Source organism: Peromyscus eremicus, chromosome 12 (assembly GCF_949786415.1).
Source record: "Peromyscus eremicus chromosome 12, PerEre_H2_v1, whole genome shotgun sequence".
NCBI lineage: Eukaryota > Metazoa > Chordata > Mammalia > Rodentia > Cricetidae > Peromyscus > Peromyscus eremicus.
The window spans coordinates 39,734,119-39,760,683 of record NC_081428.1 but is presented as its reverse complement, the minus strand read 5'-3'; the positions used below and the strand labels follow the sequence as shown (position 1 = coordinate 39,760,683).

The window sequence follows — 26,565 nt, the reverse complement described above, 5'->3', positions numbered from 1 at the left end:
TCAGTTGTAATGGTGCACACTTGTAACCACTTGTGAGGTGTAGGCAGGAGGATCAGGAGTTCAAGGTCATCCTCAGCTATAGTGTGTATATGGCTAGCCTGGACCACATGAGAACTTATCTCAAAAGTAAAATAAAATAGATACCTAGGGAGAGAAGAAAGGCATATATGGGATTTTTAGTTTCATTTGACTACTCTTCAAGGTAACTTCCTGTCTGTCTTTTGTGATAGGTTCTCACTACACAGCCCTGTGTCATCAAGTACTTCCTGATAGTGGTTTAAAGTCCATCTTTTCAGAATGTTTTCTATGTATTCTCATATACTTATACTTTTAATATAATGTTTTAATTTATGGATAAACACACATGCTTATGGAAGTTAGAGGACAACTTGCAAGAGTTTGTTCTTGCCTTCCATCATGTGGTCCCAAGGACCAAACTCAGGTTGTCAATATTGATGACGTGCACCTTCACTCAGTGAACTAGTTCACTGGCCCTCAGAGAGCTTTTAAAACCAAGTGGATGCTAAGCTCCATCTCTTACTGTTATTAGTATTATTCTGGAGATCTTTCTAGGTCAGTCCATATTACTACTTTATCCTTTTTAATTGTCCCATACTATTCTATAGTGCTGTCATTTTTATAATTTATTTAACCAGTTTCCTACTAATAGTAAATAAAAAAAAAATTTTAAAAATTAATTATCGCCGGGTGGTGGTGGCGCACGCCTTTAATCCCAGCACTCGGGAGGCAGAGCCAGGCGGATCTCTGTGAGTTCGAGGCCAGCCTGGTCTCCAAAGCGAGTTCCAGGAAAGGCGCAAAGCTACACAGAGAAACCCTGTCTCGAAAAACCAAAAAAAAAAAAAAAAAAAAAAAAAAAATTTAATTATCTTAATATGTAGGTTTATATAACTACAACAACTTATTTGTTAAGATATTTCTAAGAAAAAAGATATTTCTAAGAAATTATTATTAGGAAGTTTTTTATTCCAGTATTAATAATGCTATAATATTTTAAAGTTTTACAGTAATAATAAAACCTAAAGCTTAAAATGATTTTGGGCCAGGCAGTGATGGCACACGCCTTTAATCCCAGCACTCGGGAGACAGAGGCAGGCGGATCTCTGTGAGTTTGAAGCCAGCCTGATCTATGGAACAAGTTCCAGGACAGTCAAGGCTACACAAAGAAACCTTGTCTTGAAAAAAAAAAAATTTATTCTCACTAGAAATTTTCTGTGTTCACATATACTAGAGGAATCAGCAATGGGGGTTTACCTCGTTCCAAAGGAATCTGACAGCTTCTTCTTGTACAAAAGTTTTCACGCGTTCTTCATCTCTTTCTTTTCTTAATCTACAATGATTCAAAAGATCATGTTGACATATGGAAGAATGCTTCCTGTTACAACTACTAAGCAAATGCATTAGAAAGAGATTAATAACCTAACAGTTACTGCTTCCACTGTTAGAATATGTAAGCTCTGACCTTATTTAAAATGCCTCAAGCATAGTTCAAGATGAATATGCTTCAAGACAGAAGCCAAATAAGATGTATCTGAAACTGAAATTTACATGTTCAATCTACAAAGTACTACCAACGGGGGCATGTTTGTATGAGTGTGAGTGTGTGTACATATGCTTATGTATTAAATATCTCTTTATCTGCCCTTCAGCCTCCCAGGCAAACACAAGATGATATGGGCCTAGAAAGGCTAGTTATTCAAAGCTTCCAAAAGTTAACAATCACGCTTACATACTCAGGATCACAGACGAACAACTTTCTCCTAAGACATTAGCAGAACTAACCCTATCAGAATCACTTTCCTGCTTGCCCCATTCCTGATTCTCCCTAGTATCACAGATTCTCCCATCTACCACTTGCTCTCATACCTCAGTCTTTCCTGAGATTACTGATGCCACCTCAATTCTTAGGCCTATTCCAAAGCAGAGCCTTCCTTAGTTGTCCATTACACTTGGAATATCACCCCCACTTTGTCCTGAAGTTTGTTTTATGTTTGTTTTTAATCTTTGCAGTACTGGACAGAGAATCCAGGGCCTTGTACCCGCTAGACAAAGACTCTACACCTGAGCTATACCTCATCCCTTTTTAGAACTTCCAACATGGTTATCCACTTTCTCTAGACTCTCTAAGATATCCTTCTGTGCCATCTGGCACTCCTGAATTTTAAGCAGCAAACTCTCTTACAGGCTTCCTTTCTCTGAACTTTTCCTTAGCCAAAACAGACACATTTGTGCAAGCAATGTAGTTCTCTCTGTTAGAAGCCTTTTTCTTCTTTTATACAACGTCATCAAGCTGCTTCTCACTGCTGTTTTCAAGTGATTCTTTATCTAACTCCTTGTCCTGGTGGAATTCTTCTGCAACTTGACACAAACCCAGAAATATCTGGGAAGAGAAATTTCAATTGAAAAAAAAAATGCCCCCATAAGATTGGCCTACAGGCCAATCTATGGGGAATTTTCTTGATTAATGATTAATATGGGAGATCCCAGCCCACTGTGGGAGATGCAAACCCTGGGCAAGTGGTCCTGGGTTGTATAAGAAAGCAAGCTGATACATGATATATTGGTGCAATAGTCACACAAATGTTGTGGGAGTAATCAACTCTCTGATTGGATTGAAGGCCCACTCCATGAGATAGAGATGAGACAGGGGAAACCATGATCAGAATATATTATATGAAAAAAATCTATTTTCAATAAAAAGAAAGGAAGGAAGGAAGACAGGCAGGAAGGAAAGGAGGGAGAAAGAAAGGGAGATAGAGAAGGAAGAGAGAGAGGGAGGGAAGGCAGGCAGGCAGGAAGCAAGGAAGCAAGCAAACAAACAAGTAAGCAAGCTGAGGAAGCTGAGCAAGCCATGAGGAGCAAGCCAGTAAGCAGTGTTCCTCCATAGTGTTGGCTTCAGTTCCTGCCTCAAGGTTCCTGCTTTGAGTTCCTGCACTTATTTCCCTCAGTGATGGAGTGTGACCAGAGAGTTATAAGCTATAATAAACCTTTTCCTCTCCACGTCGCTTTTGGCCATGGTGTTTCAGCAAGGCAATAGAAACCCTAAGACATTCTTCTAAGCACGCCTGCTATCCTGATAAATTCTCCCCCTCCGCACCAGTCTCTCTCTGCGCCCCATTCCTGTCACTTTTGTTTTGAAGGCTCAACATTCAAGTAGATGCTCTACCTAAGAATAACGAACCCCGGGAATCTACCGTCATAATCTCACTCTACTCCAAGCATTTTAGCTACACCACTTTTAAAACTTATTCCAAGGATTAGGAAGATGCCTCAGTGGGAGAAGGTGCCTGTTGACAAGCCTGAAGCTATGCGTTCAATTCCTGGAACCCACACATTAGGAATCTTTACCTACACACTCCCTACCAGCAACTACCTACTCTCTTTTCCTCATGAAAATAACATTCCCAGAGAACTGGTGCCACTCCTTCTTTAAGCTCTTTATTTTTTATTCATTATTCAATCCACCTCAAACTGGCTTTTATCTCCACACCGCTAAAATCACTCTTAGGAAACTCACTGTGCAGTGAAGGGTTAGCCCATCAAAACTGAAATCACAGATGTTCGTACCCTGCATGTTCCGAATACAGGACAGGAAGGAAGGCAACCTCCAAGCCCTTGAAATATTTACCTGAAGAGACTATCTTTGTAAACCTGAGGTACTGAGTTGCACTAGAGTTTATGCCAATGTGACTCCTAGTAAAACCCCATGTTGTTCCCCTGGGACCCTCGGACACTGTACCAGTTTACCTCTAGGGGATGAGAAATGTAAGAAAAGTCACTCACGTGAGCACTGAATGCCTAAATAACTGATCCCAATAGAAACCATGGCCGGAATGTTCAGGAAAGCTCCTCTGGTTGGCATTACTTGTATGTGTCATCACACATCCCAGCGATGGGAAGCAAGCCCTGGACCTCTATGAGTTAACTGGGAGAGGACCTCTAGAAGCCTGCACCTGATCTGTCCTGTGTGATTTTCCCTATTTTAATCTGCATGCATCTGCTATAATAAACAGCAACCACAATCAGATCAGTTCCTGAGTTCTCTAAGTCCATTTAGCAAATCACGGAACCTGAGGACAGTCTTGACGGTCACCAATTACAACCAATGGCTAAATCTAGCATCACTTCTCTACCCTTCTCTACTCTCACTTCTCCTGGAACACTGTGCCCCATTGGAACTGAATGTAATACACTCTCTTGGCTATTCCCTCTCAGGTTCCTTTGCTACTTCCTCCTAAGCCACCTACAGTACTAATAAACACCATTAGCTCCAATATTAATGAACTCCTAATTGTCATAGGTTGGCAGTCAGCCAAACGTGTATGCCCTGGAACTGAGGAATAATTCCTACCTTCACCCCACAATTTTAGTCCCTTGGGAATCCCTGATATTTTTCTCTAGCTCTTATTGTCACCTAGTTGGCTCTATGTGGACTGTCTCTTCCTCCTTATCCAGTTTTTCTACAGTATCTGCTTCTTTGTTGAGAATCATAGATGCCTATGTAGTTCACAACCACTCAACATCTTTTGTGATACTACATCTGTGTTGGTACACACCAATTGCTATGCTGAGAATGGAGATGCATGTGTCCATTTGTACTCTCAAGACGCTTCCAGTCTATCAACTGGAGATGAGCACACCAACAGTAGTGTCATGATCCCAGCAGCAGAGTTCTAAAACAAACAACTTCAGAACCTGACACCCCAAGGCAACAGACAGCACAGTTTCCAACCTACCTCCTTACTTCATCGGTCAGGCAGACAATGTGCTCCTGCATTCTGCGCAGCCGGATTTCATAACGTACCCCTTTGGCTTGTGGATTGTAGTTCCTGGTATAAAAGCCCCGCCAACAGGCCTGCAGCTTGGTGGCAGCTGCATTCAGTTTCTGAAGGGTGACTTTATCTTGTCCCAAAGCAACAGGTCTCTGGGGAAAAATCCTGGAGGGAAATTTCTCTGAAGCGGTAGGAGACATGGTTTCTTCACCATTTGGTTCTATGTGGGACACACTGTGTCCATCTGACTCCGGAAAAGATGTAAGACCATGGCTATCCTCCTTCAAGATAGCATTGATGATGGCTGACGTGGGACAAGGTACCAGCCCAGCTTTCTCGTTCACGTCTGTGCTCATCTTACTTTTCAGCATCTGAACAGAACTCTCACTTGTATCCCATAAAGGCTTTTCCCTGTCCTTATCCAAGTCCTGGTTTTCCAGCCTTTTCATGGATTCATCTGCAACCCCATCATCATCTTCTAGGCCCAGGTTAATGCCCTGCAGCCTCAGCTCAACAGTGGGTGATACTGGAGATAGTCCTGATGCAACTGGCATAAAAGTGGACTCTGAGGAGAGCAGACTACAGTTTAGCTTGTCCTCATCCGTCTGTATGTCTTCCAGATGAAGGTCATTCCGAGAATATCTTGCAGTGTGTGCAGAGGCTGGGAAGTTATTCTTAACAGCATATAACTGATCATCATTACTGCTTACCCCAACCCAAGAATTGATTTGGAGAACAGGTTCTAGAGGAACCAAGAGAGGATCATTTAAATCAGCAAGTATTTGAAGAGCCTTCTTAATTGTATACATAAAACATTTTTTACATTTATTTATGTAATCTCTCTGTGTGTGTATGCACGCATGCATGCCATAGTTTGCATGCAGAGGTCAAAGAACAACTTGTAGAAGTCAGTTTTCTCCTTCCACCATGTGGGTTTGAGGGATTGAACTCGGGTTGGCAGGCTGCACATCAAGCCTTATCCACTGAGCCATCTCCCTAATCCCTCAGTTGTTTATTTAATCCCTAAAATATAGTAAAGTACAATAAAATGGTTGCCTCCAACATGACTAAAATGTCAAACTGAACATTTTTAAGAAAATGAATTTCTTGGTGTTGGAGAGATGGCTCAGTGGTTAAAAGCACTGGCTGCTCTTACACAGGACCTGAGTTTGATTCCCAGCACTCGCATAGAGGCTCACAATGTCTGTAATTCCATTTCCAGGCGCTCCTGCTCCCTCTTCTGGCCTCTGCAGGCACAAGAGATTCGTATAGACACAGGCATACAAACAGACAAAACACACATATACATAAAAAAATTAAATGGGGCCGGGCGGTGGTGGCACACGCCTTTAATCCCAGCACTCGGGAGGCAGAGCCAGGCGGATCTCTGTGAGTTCGAGGCCAGCCTGGACTACCAAGTGAGTCCCAGGAAAGGCACAAAGCTACACAGAGAAATCCTGTCTCGAAAAACCAAAAAAAAAAAAAAAAAATTAAATGGGAGCGGTGGTGGCACATGCCTTTAATCCCAGCACTCAGGAGGCAGAGCCAGGCGGATCTCTGTGAGTTCGAGGCCAGCCTGGTCTCCAAAGCGAGTTCCAGGAAAGGCGCAAAGCTACACAGAGAAACCCTGTCTCGAAAAAACAAAAAAACAAAAAAACAAAAAAAAAAAAAAAAAAGGAGAATTAAATTAAATGGATTTTTTAAGTTAAAAAAGAATTTCAGATTTTTTTTAAAAAAGGAAAATGATTTATTAAAATAGGAGTGGTGGCTCACGTCTAAAATCCCAGCATTTGGGAGGCTAAAACACAAGAGCTTCTGTGAGGTCAAGGCCAACATTACTAAGTCTATACAAAGATGATGTCCACAAAGTGCTTTTTTTCCTTTTAATGTGTGTATGTCTGTGTCCATGGAGCCCAGAAGAAAGTATCGGATCCCTCAGAACTAAAGTTACATTTGGTTGTGAGCTGCCTGATGTGGGTTCTTAGGAACTGAACTCTGGTCCTCTGGAAGACTAGGAGGCACTTTTAACTACTGAGCTATCTCTCCAGCCCCACGAGAAATAGTTTTAAAAATTAGAAATATGGAGCTAGGGGGCTGGAGAGATGGCTCAACAGTTAAGAGCACTGGCTCCTCTTTCAGAGGCCTTGGGTTCAATTCCCAGCACCCACATGGCAACTCATACCTGTCTGTAACTCCAGTTCCTGGGCTTCTGACACCCTCGCACAGACATACATGCAGGCAAAATACACCAATGAACAGAAAACAAATTATTAAAAAAAGAAGAAAGAAAGAAAGAAACATGGGGCTAGGGCTATAGCTATAGCTCAACAGTAGAACACTTGTCTCGCATGCCTGAGGCCCTAGGTACAATCCCCAGGAACACACACACACACACACACACACACACACACACACACACGCACACGCACACGCACACTCACACACACACACACACACAAATAGAAACATGGGGACCAGCAAGATGGCTCAAAGAGTGAAGGACCTTGCTGCATAAGCCTGGTGACCTGAGTTCAATCACCTAAGGCCACGTAAAGGTATAAGAAGAAAACCAACTCTGCAGAGGTATCCCCTGACTTCCACATATTCACCATGGCACATACACCCACCTATACACCATACATGCAATAAAAAATAAAATTAAATAACAATTTAATTAGAGTAGCTGGAGAGATGGCTCAGTAGTTAAGAGCACTGGCTGCTCTTCCAGAGGACCTGAGTTCAATTCCCAGCAACCACATAGCAGCTCACAACTGTCTATAATGAAATCCAATGCCATCTTCTGGTGTGCAAGAATACATGTAGACAAAACACTCATATACACAAAATACATAAATAAATAAATCTTTTTTAAAATTTTAATTAGAAATATAATTATAATGTGCACATACACATATCTGTATGCACATATATGGAATATGTGTACATATATAAAATATACAAATATATGTACTCACACATGCATACACATACATGTATCTACAAATCAGATTCAAATGACCACTAAAGTTAAAGTGATAAAATGTTACAAAAATACACACTTTTCGGCTAGGTTTAGTGGCACACGTCTACTAAATCTCAGCATTCAAGAGGAAGAGAGGGGCTGGAGAGATGACTCAGTGGTTAAGAGCCCTTGCTGCTCTTGCAGAGGGCCCAGGGTTCAGTTCCCAGCACCCATATGATAGTTCACAATTGTTGTGACTGCAGTTCCAGGGGATCAGATGCCCTCTTCTCACCTCCAGACTCCTACATTCATACAATACACATACATTCTCACACAGGTTGGTAGGCTGGGCTGGTCAGAAGTTGCAGTCTACTATAGCCTGGCAGCTTTCTCAAAACTGGCAACACAGAGGACTCCCTCCCCCCAGTGAGACTTCCTGCTCTCTACCTGCCTTTATTTGGAAGATGTTTCTAGGTCCGAATGCCTGACTTATCTCAAGTCTGACCCTCGACATAGTTCCCTGCAAATGCTCTTCCCCCGTGGACCACACGGAAATTATGTAACATGCTCTAGCTATTTGCATAGAACCGCGCTGCCACTAACCCAGCCTTGTGATAGGAGCATGCCACATAGCTTTGGGTTTGTCCCCAGGCTTCCCAATCCTATATTCCCTATACTCTGGAATAAAGCTGAACTGAGTCACTGAAGTCATCCCAGAGGGCTGTCTCCATCAGACCCACAGCCATCCAAACCCTGTTCCCTGTTTCTGCTCCCTCCATCCTCATGGACCAATGCAGCCAACGATCCCAAGAAGAAGCAGAACAAACACACACATACATAAAGTAAATATTAAAAAAAAAAAAAGAGAAAGCAAGTCAGGAGGATTTGAAGCAAGCTCAAAACCACCTGGGAGCTATATGGTGAGTTGCAGGCCAGTCAGAGCTACGTGGAGAGACCCTGTCTGAAACAAACTGTATATGACCCAGTAAGTCCAAGGAGCTGAAAAGAAAAAAGAGCAAGCGTTTCTCAGGCACTGGGTATAAATGACTTCCTTACCACTTTCCTGGAAATCTTGAACAGGGCTTGAACACTCAGGTGTAAGGGGCGCCCTTGGTTCAATAGGAGCAAGAGGAGACAAGTCTTCATTTTGGCTTTGGTTCATCAGCTGCCTCTGGTGAAACCTAGAAACCAATATTATCTGCCATCATCTACACAAACTAAGAAGGGATGTTCTCCTGCCTTCTTGATTCATATGCTAAGACAGAAACTTGACAAGTTAGCAAGGGTGTCTTCAGCCACTGGCAAACTATAGTCTCTGTTGAATGCATTGTGTAAAAGAAGTTAAGGGTTTTTAAATTGTTAGATACAGACAGGGATGGCAGCACATGCCTATAAACCACACTGTGGAGGCAGAGGCAACAGAATCAGTAGTTCAAAGTCACCCTCTCCACATAATGAGTCGAAGGCCAGTCTAGTTTACATGAGACCCTGTCTCAATCTATACAATTACTTGTCCACATGACCTTATACAAACACAATGTCATATGCAAAAACACTGAAAGACAGGCTCTCTGACAACAGAAGTGACTACTAAACACTCTGGCCATGCTTGTTAATATTGGCACATAACATGCTACATGAGGCACCTATAGTAAAAGGCCAAGTACTTTTCTCGAGGTGTTGTGGCTCAAACTCAGGTAAAGCAAATCTACCACTGGGTTATAACTTCACATTGACAAATCTCCCATTCTTCTGTTATCGTCCGGATTGGTTCTCCCACCAAGAACTGATTAGCAGAGCAACTGCCAGGCAACAAGCCACACCGTGTAACTCGGCTTCTCTGCAATGACGGAAGGCGAGAGTGTCCAGATGTGTGCCCTCCAGCCACAGGGAAATCCAAGGTACCTTCACTTCTAAACCCTTCAGCGGCCACAAACAAACAGGCTTACCTCTGCTTGCTCAGAATCTTCTCTAGTTTGGCATCCTCTGCAGTTTGAAGACCCAATGCAGAAATAAGAGGACAGACTGTGGCCAGGTACTGCACAAGCTGGATGTGCTGGCCAGGCCGATATGCTCGTCCCTTGCCTTGACTATAGAGCCATTCGGCTTTCAAACTGGGAAACAAGGAAGAGGTGATGGCAGGGGGTGGTCAAAATACAGTGTTGAGTGACAGTGATCTTCCTTTTGAATTCACCTTACACTACCACTACATGATTCATTAAAAAAAAAAAAAAAAAAAAATCACTGGGGCTGGAGAGATGGCTCAGCAGTTAGGAGCACTGGCTGCTCTTCCATAGGACCTGGGTTCAATTCTCAGCACCCACGTGGCGGCTCACAACTGTGTGCAACTCCAGTTCTGGGGATATGACACCCTCACACAGATATACATGTGGGCAAAACACCAAAGCACATAAAATAAAAATAAAGAAATCATTTTTTTAAATTACTTATTTGCTTACTTTTAGTTAATTTTGACAGGTGGGGGGGCAGGGAGGGAGTATATGTTCCTGAGTGTGCACATGTGCGTGAAAAGTCATGTGCATGTGTAGTAGAGGACAGAGGTTGAGGCTGAGTACCTTCTTCTGCTCTCCACATTCATTTTGAGACAAGGTCACTCTCGGAGCTCACCGTTTGCCTAGGCTGGCTGGCTAGCAAGCTCCAGCAATCTGCCCATCTTTATCTCTTCAGCAGTAGGATTACAAACATGTGATAAAATCCTGGTTTTCAACCCATATTCCTAACTCACTTCCCTTGGTCTTATATTTTAATTTTTTTTTCATAATTAGAGGCACTGTTCATACTAATGAGTCCAAGTATTTTTAAATTATTTTCAAAGAAGCAATGAACATTCTCTCCATTTACTTTGTCAAACAGAAGCAATCTATAAGCTCTTAATGGCAGTTTTTGGAAATACCTAATTGGTCATTTTTTAAACTGGTAAATAGTGGGGATTGCTAATTCTTTATTTCCTATACAAAATTTGTCAATAGATACTTAGTTCACACAAGTAGTGTAACTAATAAAAAATGATAGAATTGCAACATTTTGTAACCTTTAATGAATGAATGGTTTCAGGCATGGATCATTAATAGCTATTAATAACAAAATAGACATCCAGACACTGAGTACAATCCAACAGTATCTACAAAGTAGTCCTTCCTTTAAAACCTCAAAACTAGCTGGGCACGGTGGTGCAAAACTTTAATCCCAGTGCTCAGGAGACAGAGGCAGGCAGATCTGTGACCAGGACAGCCTGGTCTACATAGTGAGTTCCAGGACAGCCCAGACTATATAGAAAGATCTCATAGATAGATAGATAGATAGATAGATAGATAGATAGATAGATAGATAGATAGATAAAAATCTCCAAACTGAATCTGATCACATCGTCATAACCAACCACCAATTTTTAGGTGATGCAGGAGAAAGGAAGATGCCAAATACACAGGAAATTGTCTGAGAACTACCCGGTCAGCATAGCCAAGCTATGGAGTACGCAACTGTAATAAACTGGTGGTTTTATTTTTGTTGTTGTTTTGGCGACAAGGTCTCAAGTAGCCAGGGCTGAACTTGAACTTGCAATATAGCTGAAGCTGGCCTTTCTGCCTCTACCTCCTAAGTGTTATGATTACCAATTTGCTTGATGTTTTAAGACATTAGAAAATGAGAGCAGGCTTAGGGTGGAGTTCAGAAGGCAGAGCACTGGCCTAGCATGAATACCTGGATTCCGTCCCAGGACCACGTGAAGCCAGCATGGAAGCAGGCCTGGAATCCCGGCTCTGAGTGGGTGAAGGCAGAGCGATCAGATCATCCTTTGACTATACAGAGACCTTAGGAACAACCTGGCTACATAATACACTGTCTCTAAAGAGAGAAATTTACACTCATAATATAAGATATGCCTCCTGTAAACCATATTTTCTTTCTTTTTTTTTTTCTTTCTTTTTGGCTTTTCAAGACAGGGTTTCTCTGTGTAGTTTTGGTGCCTGTCCTGGATCTCGCTCTGTAGACCAGGTTGGCCTCGAACTCAGAGATCTGCCTGCCTCTGCTTCCCGAGTGCTGGGAGTAAAGGTGTGTACCACCACCACCCGGCTCATATTTTCATTTTTAAAATGCATTTATAGGGTCAGCAAGATGACTAAGCAGGCAAAAGCACTTGTTACTCAGATCTAATGACCTAAGTTCAACCCCTGAAACCCACATAAAAAGCCAGATTCAGTGGTATGCATCTGTAATCCCAGCATTCTACAGCAAGAGGTGGAAACAGAAGTGCCAGAAGGTAGGGGGACACCAAGCCTGAAGTCTGAAGCAGGAACAGACAGACAGAAGCCAAGGAGGAGGGAAAGAGAACAACCTCCCAAAAGGACTTTCGGAAGTGAAGGCTAAAACTGTGCTGAGTCCATGAATGCATATTTCCTGAGGGCAGAAAATGAAAGGAAGCATATTAAAGAGAATAATCCGTAGTCCCTTCTATCTCCACAGTACACTTTCCTGAAGACTCTGACTGAAGGCTCTAATGATCATGCAATAGTCTCTAGAAGACTCCATCTTGGCGGGGACAGGTTCCCAGCTCCAAGATGCAGAGACCATCGTGTATCTAAGGATAGATTCACAGGCATCAGAAGGTAAGAAACAAATAGTATATTATGTCTGCTTCAGGTCCCAAATTAAAACACCATGTACATTTTCCTGGAGGCATCATAAAAGGCCACTGGGTTCGAAAATACTATTAATACCCTCTTTTACACATACGATAGCTAGCAAACTTTTGTGGGATTAACTCAAGATCTTATACCACATCCATAATGTGGTTTCTAGGAAAGAATGCTACAATTTCCAAGCAATCAACAAAAGAACTTTTAGAACATAGACTGTTGTGAGTTTGGCATTTAGACTTACTACTTCCAACCTATAGGGCTGATATTAACATTTTTTTCATTTTTTTTTATTTTATGTGTACAAGTATTTTTGCCTGCATGTACATCTATGTACCACATGCATCTGGAGGACATAAGCAGGTACAGGATCCCCAAGAACTAGAATTACAGCTAGCGTGAGCCACCATGTGGATGCAGGGACTAGAACCCAGGAAGAGCAGTCAGTGCTCATATCTACTGGGACATCTCTCCATCCCACACCCCACCCCTTTTTTTCATACATAGTTGCTTTGTGGTTGAATATGATTTGAATTTCTGACCCTCCTACTTCCATCTCTGCAGCGCTGGAATCACAGGAATGTACCACCATGGCCATTTTATGAGAAAACCAGGGCTTTGAAACCATCTCACAGTGGAATGGAAGCTTGCTCTTCAATGGCTAGCCAGCAACCCACCTATTTCTGCCAGCCCCTCCCCCAACCTGATGTTACAGGTACGAGAAGCTCTACTTGGCTTTTTATATGGGTTCTGGGATTCAGACTCAGATCCTCATGCTTGTAGAGCAAGGACTTCAAACATGGCTGGCAAGCACTCGACCAACTGAGCTGTATTCCCTAGCCCTGAGGGAGGTCTTCTGTAGCCCAGGCTGTTCGAGAACCAACAATGTATCCCAGGATGACAAGGACCACCTAATTCTTCTACCTCTGCTTCTCAAGTGCTGGGATTACTTGCATGTGCCACCACACCTGGCTCCCAGCCCTGATGTTTATCTTCTGTCTTTTCTAAGAAAGGAGGGATAATCCTAAATAACCAGCATTTTAATTTGTAAACACTGTCTTGAAAGAAAAAACAAAACAAATAAACAAACAAAAAAATTCAACAAACTGGGTGGTGGTGATCGTGGCCCCAGTTGCACCTTTAGTCCCAGCACTGAGGGTGAAGCAGGTGGATCTCTGTAAATTCAAGGCCAGCCTGGTCTACACAGCAAGTTCCAGGACAGCCAGGGCTACACAGAGAAACTCTGTCTATAAAGACCAAAAATAAATACATAAAAACAATAAAAAAAATTCAACAATTAATCTGTAGCAAATTAGAAATGATCTTTCAAAAAAATTTCTTGATTGATGCCATGTTAAGAAGTAAATCATATTCACCTTTCCTTCTGAGAAATCACATATCCATCTAATACTCTGAGATTTAAGCACCAGCTGACAATGTACGGCCGATAGTCAAAGCCTGGAATGGACGGTGTGGCCATCACACAAGGATTGTTCATGATTGACAACTGCTCCAATTCACTTAAAGAGGCCAAAAACGAGATCTAAAACAAAAGACATCTTTGTTGAACAAAATGAATGTTCAGTGTCAAGCACAGGGTTTCCGCTGATTACATAATTTTGGCAGCATTTGAAAATGTCACAATTTCCCTCTTGTTCTAAAAAGCATCAAGCAATTTTCTACTATTAGCCAGTGACTTCCAAAACTCTAAAAACCTAGCCATTTGTCCTTCCTGCATTAAAAAGTATCAGCATTATTTCCTAGTTAAGAAAACCACATTTACTTTTTTTGAGGCAGGGTCACATTTAACCCAGGCTGATCTTTTGTTTTAACCCTCCTGTCTCCACTTACTAAGTGCTGAGGTTACAGACATAAGGGACTTTGCCTGGCTTGAGAAAATCCTATTTAAAAACATAATAGAAGCCAGGGAAAAGTGAACAGGTTGCCTCATTGGCCCCTATAAAGTAGATGTCTCTCCCCTACCAATCAACAGTGATGATAACTGCAGCATTACAACTGAAATTCAGCCTCATGACCTGCTAGTGTTAAGAAAAATAATGATGCTTTAGCACCAAATGTTTCACCAGGCAGCAATTCTCCCAAGATGGTCACAGTCTAAAAATGAGCTTGAGAACCTGCTGTGGAATAATCCTCTTGTACACTGTAAAGATTTGTCACTTGAATTGGTAGCCACACAGGAAGTATAGGTGGGGTAACCAAACTTAGGATGATGGGAAGGAGAAAGGCAGAGACAGGAGTCGTCACACAGAGGGAGCAGGAGATGGACTTGCCATGCTAATAAAGGTACCTCCACGTGGCAAACCCATAGAAATATGGGTTAACTTAAAATATAAGAGATAGTTAGTAATAAGTCTGAGCTATTGGCTGAGCATTTATAATTTATATTAAGCCTCTGAGTCAATTATTTGGGAAGCAGCTGCTGGGTATTTGGGAGCAGGAGGGCAAGAGAGAAATGTCTGACAACAAGAACCTCTCCTGTCTCTCCTGGACTCCTTCCTGGATCCCACAGAGTCCTGGACTTCACCTTCCTGGATCCTACAGAGTCCTGGACTTTTTCCTTCCCGGATCTCACAGAGTTCTGGACTTTCTCCTTCCTGAATCCCACAGAGTCCTGGACTTCCCCTTCCTGGATCCCAAAAGGAAATATCCCAGAGTCACATTTTACCTCATTTAAGTCACGGATTTCATTTTCTGCCAAAGACAATATAGAAAGGCTTCTGGGTAGATATGCAGGTGCCATTCTAAGAGAAGTGATAATGTTTCCATGTAAAAGCAAGGTCTTGAAAGAAAAAAAAAATACAAGTCAACAAATTATCAATAAATTGACTTGACAATGCCAAAATGGTGTATGCAAGAATAAAAACATCTATTTTGTTATACTTCTCATCACACGTAAATCAAAGATTAATACTTAGAAGGCTCCTAAGTGGTCTTTAGCCCAACAAGGGTTTAAGACTTATCCAAGCCAGGCGGTGGTGGCGCACGCCTTTAATCCCAGCACTCGGGAGGCAGAGCCAGGCGGATCTCTGTGAGTTCGAGGCCAGCCTGGACTACCAAGTGAGTCCCAGGAAAGGTGCAAAGCTACACAGAGAAACCCTGTCTCGAAAAACCAAAAAAAAAAAGACTTATCCAAGAACACATAGTTGATGTAGTATCTAGCTATGCTATGATGCACTAGCATGCTATGCAATTTAAGTTAATACACAAAGCAATTTCCAACATAGTTATTCATTTCCTTTTAAAATATCAAAATAAAGATGGGTGTGGTGGCACATGCCTTTAATCCCAGCACTGGGGAGGCAGAGACAGGCTGATCTCTGAGTTTGAGGCCAGCTGGGTTTATAGAGCAAGTTCTAAGACAGCCAGGGCTACACAGAGAAACCCTTGTCTCAAAAAACCTTAACAAAACAAAACAAACAACAAAAACCCACATCAAAATAAGGGAGATAGCTTGGTGGATAAGAGTGTTTGCTCTATAACTATGAGGAACTATTATTGAATCCCCAGCACCCATAAAAAAATCTGGGCATAGTGGTTCATACCTGCGACCCCAGTATTGGGAGCAGAAATAAGTGGATTTCGGGCCAGCCAACCAACAGCTAAGCGTGAGTTTCCAGTTCAATGATAGACTATTTCAAAGTAATAGGATAGAGAGGGATAGAGGAAGACACCCAACATCCTGTTCTAGCCACCACGTGTGCACACAGAGGTGTGTTCAACTGCACTCATGTCCATGCACCACACACACATCTACCACACACACATACACACACATAAAATAAAACAATCACGTAGAAAGTAAATTTTGCAAAAGAGACAGAGAAGCCACAATTCATACTTTACAACTACATTTTTTGCTTAGTTGAAGCCAAAGAAAGGTAGAAATTATCACTTGCAGGCATAGCTGACCCATATTAAGTCAGCAACAATAAAGAATAAGTCCAAGGGGTGGAGGGATGTTTCAGTAGTTAAAAGTACTTACTGCTCTTGCAGAGACCTAGGTTTAGTTTCCATACCAGGACTCACAACCACCTGTGACCCCAGCTCCAGGTTAGCCAAGGCCCTTTCTGTCTTCCGGTGCACCATGTGCACACAGAATATATACAGACAACCAGGCACCCACACACACACACATAAAACAAATAAACCTGTTAAAAAGAATAAGTCTGGCCGGCGGTGGTGGCACACGCCTTTAATCCCAGCACTCGGGAGGCAGAGGCAGGCGGATCTCTGTGAGTTCAAGGCCAGCCTGGTCTCCAAAGTGAGTTCCAGGAAAGGCACAAAGCTACACAGAGAAACCCTGTCTCGAGAGAAAAAAAAAAAAAAGAATAAGTCTAAGATACTCTAGATACTCTAAACATTCAGGATTCTGTTTAGCTATTCATATATCGGTTCCAGGGGAAAAAAAAAAAAAAGGTTATAACAAAAGGAAAAAATACACAAAATATCCAATCATCTTTTAGTTCTTTTGAGTTCTCTTAGCATTTATCGGGACAGTTGGATACATCAAATTGTTTAGAATTATTGTTGCTATAAAATTATTTCTGCTCAAGATGTAGGGAAAATAGAGTTTCAGATTCCACTTCTAAGGCTTGAAGAGTCTATCTGGTGCTAATAATATTCAATTAAGCAAAAATATAGAAAAAAAACTTCACATATCTTTTTTTTTAGATTTTATCATTTATTTTATGTATGTAAGTGTTTTGCCTATTTGTATATCTGTGCACCATGTGCATGCCTATGCCTATGGAGGTCAGAAGAGGGAATTTAAGTTCCCAGGAACTAGGATTACAGACAGTTGTGAGCCACCATATGATACTGGGAATCAAACCCAGGTCCTCAGGAACAGCAGCCAGTGAGTGCTCTTAACCACTGAGCTATCTCTCTACCCTCCATGTTTATCATGTTCATTAAGTGAAATTAGTTTTGTTAATTAAATTATATTTGGTATTGAAAACAGCATCCTTAAGAATAGGAAAAAATAGCCGGGCGGTGGTGGCACATGCCTTTAATCCCAGCACTCAGGAGGCAGAGGCAGGTGGATTTCTGTGTGTTCGAGGCCCAGACTGATCTAGATAGCCAGTTCCAGGACAGACAGACAGAGCTATATAATAGAGAGACCCTATCTCAAAAAAAAAAAAAAAAAAAAAAAACTTAACTTTAGGGTGGATTACTTCAAACATTACCAGAATATTATATATTTACTAAAGCCCCTAGCATTAGCTAGCTTAAAATGAAGGGAATTCATTACATTCAGAGAATGGGAAATAAGAAGTAACTAACTACAATGAATATTTTTACATAAAGTAAATAAATCACATATAGGAACTAACAATCAATTTGGGAGGCCTAAGCACTCTTATGCCTCAAGAGTACATCTCTTGAGCTCAGGAGTTCCAGAAATAGCCAGGGCAATACAGTAAGACTTTGTCTCCAAAACAAAAAAGAAAAAAACAAAAAGTTCCTAAGTTTCTACAACAAAGACAACCTGGCAAGCATAGCGGTCAACACCTGTAATTCCAGAATTCTGGAAAGAGGGAGAAAGATCATGGTAACCCTGAGAGGTCAGCCTGGGCTTTACTGGGAGACTCCTTCAAAAGGAGAGAGAGAGAGAAAGAGAGAGGCTCTTAATATACAGTATATGGCAGGCTGAGTTTATGCCAATTAGATTACATTTTTAGTAATTTTTGTAATTTGTGATCTTTTTAAAAAGTGACAGAAGACCCACTTACCTTCAAAGACATCAGTTTTGATAGATCACCTATCTGGGGTATGTTATTGTCTGACAAATCCAGGTGTTGTAGAGCTGTACAGCTGTTGATTTGTTCCATGGTCTATTCCAAGAAAAACATCATATTATTCAGTGCACTTAAAATCAAAAAAACGCAATCACTCCCTAAGTCTTTAGAGCTGACTCCCCTGCATCCTCTTGTCACTAGAAGCACAGCAGCAGAGCTGAGCAAGACAAGGGAGAAATGGAGAGCAAAATTTAAAAAGTAGCCATGGTACAAGTTTTCAAGGATACCAAGCAATCCATACCATCCCAAATATTTACAGCCCAAAGAAACTTCAATGACATCTAACTGTTAGCAGAGAAAAGAATTTACAGATTTAGACCAAAGCCACACAGCCTACTAAATCCTGGCTCTGCGGTCAGGGAGGACCAGAGCAAGGCAGTGTCTTCTGGGCATCACAGGACCACGGCACTCCTGAACGCACAGCAGCTGTGGTTATCTGCACAAGACCGAGCCAGACAACAGTTTAGTATAGAAGGAGAAGGGCTGCCAAGCCCCACCCCTGAGGACCTGTGGACAGCTAATGGCTTCTGAGAAAGGGAGAGTCAGTTGTCCTTAAGAGTGTGGCTCCTAGGCCGGGCGGTGGTGGCGCACGCCTTTAATCCCAGCACTCGGGAGGCAGAGGCAGGCGGATCTTTGTGAGTTCGAGGCCAGCCTGGTCTCCAAAGCGAGTTCCAGGAAAGGCGCAAAGCTACACAGAGAAACCCTGTCTCGAAAAGAAAAAAAAAAAAAAAAAAAAAAAAAGAGTGTGGCTCCTAATAAGTAAGTCAACCACGATCCAGTGGATGGCACCACACCCAGGAATACATGGAGAGATTAAACTGGACTCAATGGGTTATTTAAAAAAAGAGAAAAAGAGATGACAGAGGTGGGGATGGATCTGGAAAAAGTTAGGGAAGGAGTGGTGGATGGATATAATCTAAATATGCTGTATGCTGTGTGAAATTCTCTGGGAATGAATTTAAAATACATTTTTTAAAAATTTCGAGCTCTGCAACTTCTTGGATGTACAAATTGGGACAAGCTTCTCTGTCTACACAGTAAGTATAATAACAATACCTATGTCACAGCTGATATGAGCTTACTACACACAAGGTGCTCAGAAAAGCACCTCCCGTAAGGCAGCTGCTCAGGAAAGGCAGCAGTTTACTCTAGTCCCCTCACCTAACACATCAGAAAATAGATAGAGAAGTGTTCATTAACTTGTCCAAAATGACAGTTCCTGTGTGGCAGAAGTAGGAGCAGACAGATCCAGATCTCTTGACTTAAAAAAAAAAAAAACACTTTTTCCATGTACCATTAAAATTTACTTAAAGTTTAAACTCAGTAGGGAAGAATCTCTTTCCTCAACATTCTAGTATTTGATTTATTTTTTAAGTATAATATAGATTCTCTGTATTAGAATGTAAAAGAATACTATACTGTACTATATGTTCAAAATGGAGGCTTTTTAAAGTTTATGTCAACACAGATTGTAGAAGTAGACATTTTCATTTTTCAGTCTGCTTATTTCCATACTTGCCAAGTTTCTTTTTCACAAAGAACAATTAGCTATGAAAAAAATCTCAAAAGTGAATTACCAAGAAAAAGAAAGCCATTCACCTTCAGATTATTTCCTGCCAAATTCAGCCATTCCAAATGGACTAGGTCCTTCAGTCCTTCCATGCAGCCAATACTATTATGAGGTAAATTTAAGACCCGGAGTTGAGTCAGTTTGGCCACACCCATCATCCGAACCAGCCGATTATTAGCCACTGACAGCTGTGAAAAGGGAACATTATTATTCCTAGAAACAAACATGTATGTCCACACCTACTACTTTCCCATTATGATAGATGGCCAAACATTGCCAAATACACAAAACAAATTTGTATTTTTACACATATTATTTACATCTATTACCTACAGTATAACTACTGGAGTTTGTTGTTCTAATCAACAAAAAATATAAAGCCTGTGAGGAGGCAACCAACTGATGTGCTCCACAGGAAGGAATTCACCTGTGTCACTGTGAACCAGCCAAAAATCCGAGGCTGGGGATGACATAAGCCCTGTGAGGAATCTCCTGATGGTTTTTGCTAAATGGACATAATGTAGCTATCAAATTGCTATCAAGTTGCCTTCTAAATAACTACACACACCCCACAGAACAATGCTGCTGTCAGCTCTAGTCAGAGAAGCTTCCTCTGCAGTGAGTAGTGGTGGCTGCAGAGACTCACAACCCATCAAAGCACAGGAAACAAATGAAGAGCTGCTAAACGCCCAGCCGTAAGTGGGACATCTACCACATCCCCACCAAGGCTCCAGGGGTGCAGCGGGAGAAGCAGGGGAAGGAGGGGAAAGATATGGAATACTGACTTCTGGAGAGGACATGGCTCTTTGTACTTTTTTTTTGGTTTTTGGTTTTTGGAAACAGGGTTTCTCTATGTGTAGCTCTGGGTGTCCTGGAACTCAGTCTGTAGACCAGTCTGGCCTAGAACTCACAGGGATCTGCCTGCCTCTGCCTGCCTCTACTGGGATCAAAGGCGTGCACCACCACCACCACCACCACCACCACCACCACCACCACCACCACCCCCAGCAGGCTGTCCTATTCTTGAACTCAAAGCAGCACAAGATCTCCCTCAGATGAGCTCCCCCTCCTAGCCCGGCAGTGGTATGAGCTCCTTCTCCTAGCCGGGCGGTGGTAGTGCTCGCCTTTAACCCCAGAACTATGGAGGGAAAGGCAGGTGGATCTCAGTGAGTTTGAGGCCAGCCTGGTCTAAGGTGTGAGTTCTAGGACAGCCAGGATTGTTACACAGAGAAACCCTGTCTTGAAAAAAAAAAAAAAAAAATGAGCTCGTCCATAAGATTAGCTCCTCCACAAGCTGGAGGTGGGGAGAGGAACTCGGAAGGCCCTACCCATCCCTGAGGATTACTAGACAGTCTAGTAATTACTAGACAGGAAGAGGGAAAAACATTTTCTTCAGGGGTGTAGCCACTGGTAGGGCGTCTATGCTCCTGTAAACAGATTCTCACTCCTGCCCCTCGTGAAATTCACTGGATCACAAAAAGGGGGGCAGGGAAGAATAAGGAGGATGAGAATGAGAAGAAGCCATGAAAAATCAGGAGGCCACTCGAGAGGAGAAGGGATTAGAGGAAGTAGAAAGAAACGAGGCCAATGGCAATGAATGTGATAGAAATACATTATATACATATCCAGAAAAATGAAGCCCAGTGTTAGGCATAATCCACGTACGCTTACACAAAGTGCAGATAAAGCTGAGTGAGACTTCTGTCAATTAGTAAAGGTATCTGTGTGTGGATGGTGTACGTTTATGTGTTGTATGTACGTGAGTGTATGGGCGCACATGCCCATCTGTACACAAGCGAAAGCCAGAGCAGGATGTTGGGTGCCTCCCCCAGCACTCTCTGCCTGACTGCTTTGAGACAGGCTCTCACTGAACTGGAAGCTCACCATGATGGCTAAGCTGGCTGGCCAGCCGGATCTCAGGATCTGCCCGACTCTCCCCTCCAACGACTGGGTTAAATGTAAACTACATGCACTGATGCCCAGCTTTTCAGGTGGGTGCTGGGGATCCAATCCCAACCTCTGGTGTTTTCAGAGCCAATGTTCTTACCCACCAAGCCATCTCCTAAAGACATTCTTAACAGATCAATAACTTGAAAATATAAGCTCCACAAAACTGTCTTCATCTGTTTCAGTCAAAACTAGGTCAATGCTAGGCATACTAGGAGGGACCAAATAAACGCTTCTTTTTTGTTTGTTCATGAGTTTGTTTTGGCAGTACTGACGATTAAACTTAGGGCTTAATATGCCAAGCGTGTACTCTTAGCACTCAAGTACATCCCCAACATTCTTGGATGAGTAAACTCTTTACCCCCAATATGAAGTAAAAATTATGTTAAGACAATACTTTGTCAACATATAATGTTCTCTTTAAGTGTAGATAGATAGATAGATAGATAGATAGATAGATAGATAGATAGATAGATAGATAGACTAGACTAGAAAGATGGCTTAGCAGTTAAGAGCACTTGCTGTCCTTCCTGAGGATCAGAGTCCAGTTCCTAGCACCCAAGTCAGGTGGCTCACCACCACATGTATATAACTCCAGTTCCAGAAAATCGGATACCCTCTTCTGGCCTCTGCATGTACTCACACACATGTGGCATACATTCATACAGATATACACAAATAACTGTAAGTAAAAAGTCAAATAAACAAGAAATGTAAAATATTTAGAGAGCGTGTGTGTGTGTGTGTGTGTGTGTGTGTGTGTGTGTTCAAGCAGCGCACTTGCAGGCACTCATAAGCAATAGCGCACACGCAAACGTCACCAGCATACTCTCAGAAGTTAGTTCTCTCCCTCTGCCTTGTGGCACACAGATCCAACTCAGGTCTTCAGGCCTTCGAACAAGCACTCCTACCTACAGAGCCATCTTGCTGACCCTGTTTCCACTTTTTAACAATGCTTCTTTTTCTAGACCACTATAAATGTAATACATGTATCATCTTCAGAAGTTAGCATATAAACTTTTAAGACAACATTTCCTGCTTTCAGGGCATGTAGAATAACTTTTTGGTTTCGTTTAGTAATAAATTAGTCATATGTATGTAACACATACCCACCTGTATCAACTGTTTGCATTTCTCTAGATTTTCCAGTTTAATAATCTGATTTTTATCCAGAATCAATGTGTGAACATCAGCTTCACAGGGCAAGTTAGGACCTAATTTCTGTAGTCCCTGCCCTGACCAGTTCACCACTGACCCTTAAGAAGAGAAGACACCTTGTTAGAAAGCAAATATGACAGCTGAGCTTAGCATTTTACACTGAGAAAAAAATACATATACATATTTAAAAATACACCAGAGCACACTGAGTATTAAAACTATAGCAATCCAGAGCTATAATGATACATTTTTCTTCTGAATTTATAAGTTACAGGCTGGGGTATAAGTCAGAGGCAGGGCCTTTGCCTAGCATGCAAGGCCCTGAGGTTCTCCTATTTTTTACCTAATAATAGTATTTTAAAATTAGGGCTTACATTTCTTTTTTGAGTTTTTCATTTTTGGAGGGTCTTTTTTGTTGTTGTTGTTGTTGTTGTTGTTTTTCTGGGTTTTAGTTTTTTCTGGGTTTTATTTTCCCCTTTGTTACCTTTCAATTTTTTTCTTTGTTTTGGATTGTTTTTCTTTTGCTGCTGTTTTATTTTGTGTATTTTGAGACAGAGGCTGAAGCTGACCATGCTAGCATAAACTCTCTATGTGCCTGAGGCTGGATTTGAACTCCTGATGTGTCCTCCACTTCCCAAGCACTGAGATTATAGCTATCACCACATCAGGCCCTAGAACTGCATTTTTTTAGAGAGATCAAACTGCTTATAACCTAACTACAAGTGTATCTTTAAGTGCCCAAAGTAGTGTGTATGGGGGGGGGGGGGGGTAGGAGGGCACATCATGTATGCCCAGGGAGGCCTGAAGAAAATGCTGGGTGTCCTGTGCTGTCACTTTTTTTTATTCTCTTGAACACTCTCTCGCTGAGCTTGGAAGCCTAGAGCTATGCTGGAAGTCAGCTAGCCTCCATAGCATTACAGACATTACTAGGGTTACAGGCATTCCCAGGGATGCTGGGGATTTCAACTCCAGTCCTCTTGCTTTCATAGCAAGTGCTCTTACCACTGAGCCATCTCTACAGCCCTCACTTTGTTTTTTTGAGGCAGGGTCTCTCACTGGCCCGGAACTCATCAAATGGGGTAGGCAGGCTGGCCAGCAAGCCCCAAGGACCTGCCTGTATCCACCTTCCCAGCACTGAGACTACAAGCTCCTGCCGCCAAACTCGACTTTTTACCTGGGTTTGGAGGATTGAACTCGGTCCTCACAGCTGCACAGCCAGCATATACCGACTAAACTATCTCCCCAGTCACTTCTACTACACCAACCAAACTATCTCCCCAGTCACTTCTACTACACCAACCAAACTATCTCCCCGGTCACTTCTACTATACCAACTAAACTATCTCCCCAGTCACTTCTACTACACCAACCAAACTATCTCCCCAGTCACTTCTAAATATTTTGAAAATCAAAGTATAGTTAACCAACAGAATAAAATGATTCTCTGATTTCACAAGGTTGGTGTGAAGAAGCCAAACCATTGGTACTTGGCCTCAGACCTGACAGACAGTGCTCAATAAAGCATGGTAGTATGAATTCAGACTATAGCTCCCCTGGTTAACCACTATAGGCAAGTTTTTCTACTTTCTTTTTTCAGTCTGAAAGCTCCCCAAATTAAGGTGTTGGCAGGTTTGGTAACTGAGACCTCTCTCCTAGAGGCTTGCTGCCTCCTCAGTGTCCTCCAATGTCTTTCCTCTATATTTGCAATCATTGAGTTAACTTTTCTACTCTGAATTGTGGATGACAACCAGGCATAGTGGCGGACTCGGGAGACAGAGGGAGGAGCTTGGTCTATATATTGAGTTCCAGGACAGCCAGAGAGAGCTACATAATGAAACCCTGTCTTGAAACAAAACAAAAAAGCCCTACGGTTAGCGGTGCACGGTTTTAATCCCAGCACTTGCGAGTCAGAGCCATCTCTGTGAGTTCAAAGCAAGCCTGGTCTACAGAGCGAGTTCCAGGACAGCCAGGGTTACACAGAGAAATCGTCTCGAAAAATGGAAAAAAAAAAAAAAAAAAAAAAAAAAAGGATATGGCTGAGCCACTGTGGTAGTACACATCTTTAATCTTTGCACTGGAGAGGCAAAGTCAGGAGGATTTCTGTGAGTTTTAAGCCAGTCACAACTACATAATGAGACCCTGTCTTTAAAAAAAAAAAAAAAAAAAAAAAAAAAAAAAAAAGTGAGAACACAATATAAACATTGTTCTACATAAAAACATGAGATAATGTAAGAAAGGCGCCCAAAATATCATCTGGAGTTTAAAAAGTGGCTCTGTAAATGCTAACTGCTGCTCTTGTCTGTTGTCTTGGTGGGCTAGAGAGGTTTAGGAAAGGCAGCTACCATAGGGGGCGGGGCCAGAGTAACTGCCAATTTCAAATTTACCATCAAGACTGGGATTACCCTGGGAAATAATTTTTCCGGACTGCTCTCCTAGAAAGTGTCGATGTTTTTCGGTTTTCTTAACACGGGAGGTGTCGGGGGGGCCCTTCTTGAAGGATGAAAACTATGCTGTCCCAGAAAAGCGCACCCAGCGTTCGCACACAATTCCGAAGGGTCAACACACCTTTTAGCCGAACTCCTCCCCTCAAGAATTCAAGGTCCCAAGGTTGTGAGCCCCGACTCTACCCGGGTCTGCCCCAATCCAGCCAGCTGCTACCACGCCTCAGAGTGTAACCAAAACAAAAGCTCAGGTCCGGCGCCTCACGGAGGCATCCCTCCAGCTACCGGCGCACCCCTAGCCTGCGCTCTGCCAAACAAAGACCAAACTCGATCCCAGGACCCGGCCTGCAGAATGACGGGGCAGCAACGCGTGTTCGGGTCACCCCCAGATTCTATCACGGGTACTGGCCACTTCCAAGGAAGAGTTCAGGCAGGCTAGGATACGGTATCAGATAAGATGCTTCCTGAACGTTCTCGGAACCGAGGAGGAGGAGGGGCACAGGAAATAAAGAGACTCTGCCGATTTCCCGTGGGCACTCGGAACTCAAAGTAAACGTCCCAGAAAGGTCGCTGCAGTCCTAAGCCCACTGCCCAGGCAGGCTAGAGGGAGCGCGGGACGGGGGCGCCGGGCACCGCGAAGATTCCTGGGGGCTGAAGTCCCTCATGCAGCCTTCACTGCAATGCTGCCGAACCGGACCAGAGAGCGGGACTACAACTCCCAGTAGGTAGTGCGCCTCCGCGCTGCCTACAGCCCCACATCAAAAGAACTGGTCCAAAACTGCATCTCTAAACCCAGGCTTCCTCTCTACACTAAGCAACTATTTAATATGACTTAGTGAAGTAAACTTTGGAGTTTAGGTGGAGATCATCCTACCTTCTCCCGGAGCCAGAGCCCCGTCGGCTCGCGCTACCGCCATACTTGCCGCTTGCTAATGACACCAGGCAACCGTCCTCAGCCGTTCTGTCGACCAAGTAGTCGGCAGTGGGGAGCTGCAAACTACAACTCCCAGGATGCACAGCACTCAGCCGGCCCAATTGGCTGCCTGATGGGAATCGCAGGCTAGAAAGTGAAAGGTGAAGAAGAGCTTAGGGGACCCTGATAGGTGAGCAAGCTGCATCGTTAGATAAATCATTTCACTCCAGGTCCAGGTGTTCCAGAAATTTGACACTTTTACCACCTGGCACATTGTAAGGACGTTATTTAAAGTGAACAATTTGAGCGT

General features: G+C 42.7%; 1 protein-coding gene across 1 annotated transcript in view; it reads right to left on the bottom strand.

Annotated features, from left to right (window-relative positions):
* The window catches only part of Cep97 (centrosomal protein 97), a 29,515-nt gene extending 3,256 nt beyond the window's left edge, over positions 1 to 26,259 (bottom strand). The window contains exons 1-10 of the mRNA XM_059277728.1: positions 26,217 to 26,259; positions 22,857 to 22,999; positions 19,826 to 19,984; positions 18,161 to 18,262; positions 15,094 to 15,207; positions 13,784 to 13,950; positions 9,702 to 9,866; positions 8,809 to 8,933; positions 4,755 to 5,532; positions 1,273 to 1,348 (exon numbers count right to left, since the gene is read on the bottom strand). Coding sequence (XP_059133711.1) covers positions 1,273 to 1,348; positions 4,755 to 5,532; positions 8,809 to 8,933; positions 9,702 to 9,866; positions 13,784 to 13,950; positions 15,094 to 15,207; positions 18,161 to 18,262; positions 19,826 to 19,984; positions 22,857 to 22,999; positions 26,217 to 26,259 — 1,872 coding nt within the window. The remainder of the gene's footprint in view (positions 1 to 1,272; positions 1,349 to 4,754; positions 5,533 to 8,808; positions 8,934 to 9,701; positions 9,867 to 13,783; positions 13,951 to 15,093; positions 15,208 to 18,160; positions 18,263 to 19,825; positions 19,985 to 22,856; positions 23,000 to 26,216) is intronic.
* Between the last annotated feature and the right edge of the window lie 306 nt (positions 26,260 to 26,565).